This window comes from Megascapheus bottae, chromosome 19, assembly GCF_031878675.1.
Source record: "Megascapheus bottae isolate mThoBot1 chromosome 19, mThoBot2.hap1, whole genome shotgun sequence".
Taxonomy (NCBI): Eukaryota; Metazoa; Chordata; class Mammalia; order Rodentia; family Geomyidae; genus Megascapheus; species Megascapheus bottae.
In genome coordinates, this window is record NC_143527.1 from 41,952,253 (window position 1) to 41,958,684 (window position 6,432).

General features: G+C 41.2%; 1 protein-coding gene across 9 annotated transcripts in view; it reads right to left on the reverse strand.

The window, feature by feature from the left end:
* The window catches only part of Cep76 (centrosomal protein 76), a 38,769-nt gene extending 32,577 nt beyond the window's left edge, over positions 1 to 6,192 (reverse strand). For 5 of the 9 annotated variants that reach the window (XM_090353441.1, XM_090353439.1, XM_090353440.1 and 2 more), the window contains exons 1-5: positions 5,989 to 6,172; positions 5,087 to 5,242; positions 3,348 to 3,420; positions 2,073 to 2,297; positions 949 to 1,134 (exon numbers count right to left, since the gene is read on the reverse strand). In XM_090353441.1, coding sequence (XP_090209567.1) covers positions 949 to 1,134; positions 2,073 to 2,297; positions 3,348 to 3,420; positions 5,087 to 5,242; positions 5,989 to 6,051 — 703 coding nt within the window. In that variant the 5' untranslated portion in view covers positions 6,052 to 6,172. Of the gene's footprint in view, positions 1 to 948; positions 1,135 to 2,072; positions 2,298 to 3,347; positions 3,421 to 4,049; positions 4,071 to 5,086; positions 5,243 to 5,549; positions 5,612 to 5,816; positions 5,899 to 5,988 lie in introns of those variants that run through there. The other 4 variants (XM_090353443.1, XM_090353442.1, XM_090353447.1 and 1 more) reach the window with 4 other exon arrangements.
* Positions 6,193 to 6,432: the final 240 nt, after the last annotated feature.

Here is a 6,432-nt window from a genome sequence, read left to right on the forward strand (position 1 = left end):
CATGCACGAAGACCCAGGTTCGATTCCTCAGTACCCCACATACATAGCAAAAAGACGGAAGTGGTGCTGAGGCTCAAGTGGTAGAGTGCTAACCTTGAGAAAGTCCAAGGACAGTGCTCAAGCCCTAAGCTCAAGCCCAGGACTGGAAAAAAAAAAAAAAAAAAAAAGCTAGGTACCAGTGATCTGTAATCCTAGATACTCAGGAAGCTGAGATCTAAGGATCAAGGTTCAAAGCCAGTCCAGACAGGAAGATCCCTCTTATCTCAAGTTCATTGCCAAAAAAAAAAAAAAAAAAAAAAAAGCCAGAAGCAGAGCTGTGGCTTCAGTAGTTGAGCAGCAGGAGGTGAAAAAAAGCTCAAGTTCTGGCCGCGAGTTTGGCCTAGTGGTAGAGTGCTTGCCTAGCATGCATGAAGATCTGGGGTTCGATTCCTTGGTACCACATACATAGCAAAAAGCTGGAAGTGGTGCTGAGGCTCAAGTGGTAGAGTGCTAGCCTTGAGAAAGTCCAAGGACAGTGCTCAAGCCCTGAGCCCAAGCCCAGGACTGGTCAAAAAAAAAAAGAAAGAAAAGCTTAAGTTCAAGCCCAGGAACAGCAAAAAAAAAAAAAAAGTTTAAGGCTAAAATAATAGCACCATAATACCCCTGCTGCCACCTACCCACCCCCTCCCCCGAAAAAAAAAACAACAATGTTACTGATGGAGATGCATCACACCCCAGGGTGTGCTGGAGAGTAAGCTATTTAGTTGATCTAAGAACATTATCTTTCTTTATAATCAGACTTATACTACATTGGTATTATTTCTCAATATATTCTCTAAGATTACTATTGTATTCCTAATAAAATTCTGTTTTACAGGTTTCTGTCTTGCCTGTGTAGCTTCTCTGGAGACAACAAAATGCATTTACAAACTGACTACAAAAAGTTAACAGTGATATTAATTATCATACCTACACCCATAAGTTCCACAGTAAGACTGGTTACTCCATTTTCTGAGCCCAAAACAGATCGCCATTCCAGAAAATAGGATGCTATTAAAGTGGTCTCACCAAATATGTCTGTTTTGATTAATACCATATGAATTGGATCACTTATTGATAACATTGTTGTTGAATCAGCCATTCTAGTTCCATCACCTAACAACATAAACCAAAGAAAAAACATACATTATGTATTCAGTTAGGGAGCATAAAACAATAAGCTTATTTAAAAATATAATAGAAGGCTTATAGAAAACCAAAGAATAATTTGGTGATGTCTCATCCTGGAAATAAAAATGCAGTTCTATTTTCACTGTTATCTTTTGGTGAATAGTAGAATTATGAATGACCCAGTTAGAGCATAATCAATGCTTTCTGATCTGTAAGAAGTCACTGACATAGGGAACCTTTTTTTCCTACCAAGAGTCATTTGGATATTTATAAGATCATTTGCCAGCCATCGAAACTATCAATACAGGTGGATGGCTGAGAGCAGCCTATGACCAATGTCTGGCTACCTCTAACCCCATCATGTACCAAATGTTTGCAGGTCTCATAGGGTCAGATATTTCCCACCCCTGCTTTAAAACGACTTGTATGCTATAATACAAAGCCATCAAATGTCAACATTAATTTTCAAACTACCTTTATTCTCCAGCTTCCTTCCAGAAATGATCACTTTATTATCTACACTGTATTACTGACACAAAACTGAAAGAGCTAGCCCTTCATTCCAGCAAATTATCCCATTAACATTTTTAGGGGAAATCTATGTTAAAACTCCAAATTACAAATTACAGTAACTAACAATTGTGCTTATTTCATGAAGCTTTCTAGGTTGACAACCAAAGATATAAAATACAACTTTTAAGTTAATGAGAAATGTGCTTCAATCTCCACGATATTCCTGCAACTACTTATCATTTAGGGAGAATTTGCAAAGAATAAAAGATGGGAGAGGTGGCAGAAGTCGAATCAAAATCAGCCAGAGGAAAAAATGAGAGATTTATCCATTAAAAAGACCTCATAGGAAAAGTTGTTTTAACTGTTCTGTAATACTTAACATTTATTCAATTAAGAGTATTAGTGCTTACCTAAGCTTTCTCTGTGTACTTCAAGTAAAAAGCCATCATGAAAATCTGGTTCACAGGCACATGGAACAGGTTTAGAACGAAAACGTTGATTCCGATAATGTAAACATAAGGTAAAAGTTGAACAAACTTGTCCTGGTAAAGGCTCGGGTTCTTGCAGATGTTCCAAGAAAGCTTTTCCACCCAAAACCTGAAGGTAAAGATACCTCCGTGTTGGATCAATATTAGCTGTAAAGTGTAGCAATAAATATGAGGAAACTGCCAAACAACTTGATGAATGTGATCAAAACATTAGGAAACAACTTGATAATAAAACCAAAGATTAAAAAAAAAGAATAACAAATTTACTATACTATGGCAAGATAATTTGCCTTCTAGGAAGGAGAGATATATTACAATATTCTTTTCTGAGTATATATTCTAGCTACTTTCAAGAATGGATTCAGAGCCAAGATCTTTTGCTTTTGCTTTTTACTTTGTTTTGTGTTTTGGGAAAGTATCTTGCCTAGGCTGGCCTGGAATTTTCTACATAGGGCAGACTGGCTTCAATCTTGAGATCCTTCTGCCTTTGCCTTCCAAGTTCCAGGAGTACAGACATGGGCCACCACATGCAATTGTACTTTTGGCTTTCTGTTTATAAAATGTGACTTTATCTTCACAAACCAACTCAATTATAAACTTAGCAACCTGTGGATCGAGATAGACCTGTAGTCTTGAGGAAAACAGCCCTGAGCTCAAGCCTGGGACTGGCCAAAAAAAAAAAAAAAAAGGATGTAAGAAACCAGTCTTCCTGGGGCCGGGAGTTTGGCCTAGTGGTTAAAGTGCTTGCCTAGCATGCATGAAAACCCAGGTTCGATTCCTCGGTACCACATATATAGAAAAAAGCCGGAAGTGGTGCTGAGGCTCAAGTGGTAGAGCTCTAGCCTTGAGAAAGTCCAAGGACAGTGCTCAGGCCCTGAGCTCAAGTCCAGGACTGGCAAAAAAAAAAAAAAAGAAACAAGTCTTCCTGTTTTTGCATGTTTTGTGCTATAAATAAAATCTTGAGAAGTACTTTATAATAAAACAGAAACTAAGGACTGGAGCTCAAATGATAGAACACATGCCAAGAAAGCATAAGGACCTGACTTTTAATACCCCGTACTACAAAAAGGCTGGAGACAAACATGTACTTTATTTTGGAAATAAAAATTGAAGATATTTTCCATCAAATAATACTACAGCACAGCAATATACCATCACCAATTACAACTACATTTGTGTAAAAAATCATATACATACTTTTTTTAAATGTTGATTGTTTATCAAGATCGACAGCGTGTTTCGGAGAAGGAATTTCTTGATCAACACTGTCCTAGAAAGATTTTTTTTTATTAGAAATCAAAAATTATAGTTAAGAAAATGCTAATAATGGAACTAAGCACTGACCCAAATATATAGATAACATCCTTTCAAAAAGTCCCATGTTTTCTGGAAAGCAGAAGCATGAGAATCAGAAGTTTGAAGCTATATTGCAAGTTCTAAGCCAGCCTAGGTTATGGAAGAGTATCTTAAAAAACAAGAATAAACAAGAAAGCGCCTAATTTTCACTAGCCTAATTAAAATAATTTTAAAACCTGCATAAAAGTTTTAACGGGTCATTCTTGAAAGTCAATTACTAGGAAATTAAATTGTCTATAAACCTTATCACTCATAGAATGCTAAAAACAAATTGTAAATACCTTAAACAAATTTCAACTTTAATTTTTTTTTTTTTTGCCAGTCTTGGGCTTGGGCTCAGGGCCTGAGCACTGTCCTTGGACTTTCTCAAGGATAGAGCTCTACCACTTGAGCCTCAGCACCACTTCCAGCTTTTTTCTATGTATGTGGTGCCGAGGAATCGAACCCAGGTATTCGTGCATGCTAGGCAAGCACTCTACCATTAGGCCAAACTCCTGGCCCCTCAACTTTAATTTTTATGTAACAATTGGCCTAAAATCTCACCATAAACTTATTTTAATAAAGTGACATTAGCCCAGTAGAGGCTATTAACATATGGTTTTTGTAAACCTCAAAAACTCTTAAATAAATCCATGTGAAATAATTCCTTGATGCATTATGAAGTTCACCCTATTTTTATATTATTGAGGTCACAGTCTCTCATTATTACCTCATTTTCAAAATAGCACCTATAACTATACACTGAGAAGCTAACTACTGACCTACATATATGAAGATATGAGGGCTCTTATATAATTTTTTAAACAATTTTATACTTTTAAAAGTAAGTATTTAAAAAATAAATTTAACTTAAAAATAGAATAATCTTAGTTAAAAAACAACGCTGTTAGGGCCGGGAGTTTGGCCTAGTGGTAGAGTGCTTGCCTAACATGCACAAAAACCTGGGTTTGATTCCTAGGTACCACATACATAGAAAAAGCTGGAAGTGGTGCTGTGGCTCAAGTGGTAGAGCTCTAGCCTTGAGAAAGCCCAAAGACAGTGCTCAGGACTGGCAAAAACAAAAACAAAACAACGTTGCTAAATGGTGAACTGACTAAAATGTGTTTATTTTAGACTTAGAGAATAATAAGAAAATTTACTGAAGACAGGCATTAAGTATAAGACTTTAATCTTATTGACACACAATACTATTTAGCTCACTTCAGAGTATAGCTAACTTCAACTTAAAGTAAGGATATTATAAATAGAATAAACAAGTTTTACAGAAAGGACAGACCCTAAATGTAGACCCTATAAACACTGAGGAGTTAGGGGCTGGGAGTTTGGCCTAGTGGTAGAGTGCTTGCCTAGCATACATGAACTCCTGTGTTTGATTCCTCAGTTACCACATACATAGAAAAAGCCAGAAGTGGTGCTGTGGCTCAAGTGGTAGATCACTGGCCTTGAGAAAGCCCAAGCACAGTGCTCAGGCCCTGAGTTCAAGCCAAGACTGGCAAAAATAACATAAAATAAAAAAAAAAACAGTGAGTTAGGCCCAAATGCATACACATTTCTACTTTTTCCCCTACAACATTACTCACAGTAACAAAATTAAGTTCTTTCATCACATCATCAATGATTCCTCGACGTCTAAGGGCTTTGATCAGATCTTCCGTTGATAAATGCTGTTGGTCAGGTGCCAATTCTTCACGTATTGTCTCCGCAAGAATTTCCCTTATTCTGCCATGAACATCCATCTGATGGAGATTCACAGTATAATTGACAACATTCCAAAGCAATTAAATATCACCTTTCCAGTGTTTAAACTTCTAGAGTTAGCAAAAAAAAAAAAACCTCCACTTGTAATGCGTACACTTGTTTTTGGACAATGTCACTCCTTTCCCTCTGGTCCCTTGGCCCCCAGGTTGCATAGTTCGTTTCCCATAGGGCGTCTAACGAATGCTATGCGTGTGTTCACGCTTTCTTCCCTCCACTCAGAGGTAAGCTTTTACAGGATAAAACACCTTAGTACAAGTCTAAGAATCATCTGTAAAGGTGACCTACTGCCTTCATCCACAAACAACACATCCGTTAAGAAGAAATGATTCCGGGTACATCCACCTGGCGTAGTTTTCACTCTAACCGCGCGGCGCAAACCCAGCTCGATCTGAGGAACCGGATGGCTGGGCTAACCGGACTGCGGAGGGGATCCGGGGCCGGCGTTCCGCTGAACGGGAAATGGTAAACACGTCCCTCCCTTGCCTTCCTAAAGAACCGCGGACAAGGACTCCAAGCCCCCTTAACCAGCCTAGACATCGGCTTCGGGCTCACCTCACGCCTGACGCGACCTGGAGAGCCGGCCGGCCGGGCGCTCCGCGCTCACCGCGGTTCAGCAGCGCTCCTCTTTCTGGAACGCTCTCGGCTGGCCCTGCCCAGGCTGGCCGGCGTCCCCCCTTTCCCCCCCACAGCCCTCTCCGCCGCCCCGGTCCCGTCAGGCTCTCACCTTGCTCAGCTGCTGCTGGATGAGCTGCTTCAGCTCCGCGGCTTTCTCCGGGGGCAGCGACATGCTGGCTGCCGGCGCCTCCAGGCTGCACACCGCCTCCGCCGCCCCGACACCCGGCTCTCCCAGGCGCAGCCGCGGACTGTCGGTGGCGACCGGAACACAAAGCGTGGCGGGGGCGGGCCTCACGCAGCCCCTACAGGAGCGCAGCGCAGCGCTACGCAGCGTGGCGTTGGTCGGCGTCTGGGCGGGAACCCCGGTTGTCAAGGCAGCAGCAACGACTGCTTTAAAACGGCGCTGGAAGGACCGGCTGTGGGGCTGTCCGCGGCGAAGCCTGATCACTTCCGCCCGCGCTCCGCCTTATCGCGGGACCTACACCCCGCAGCCTCGGCACACTCGGTCCCCTGGCCTTGGAAGTGTCCCCCAAAGCTCTCCTTGTCCCCTCTC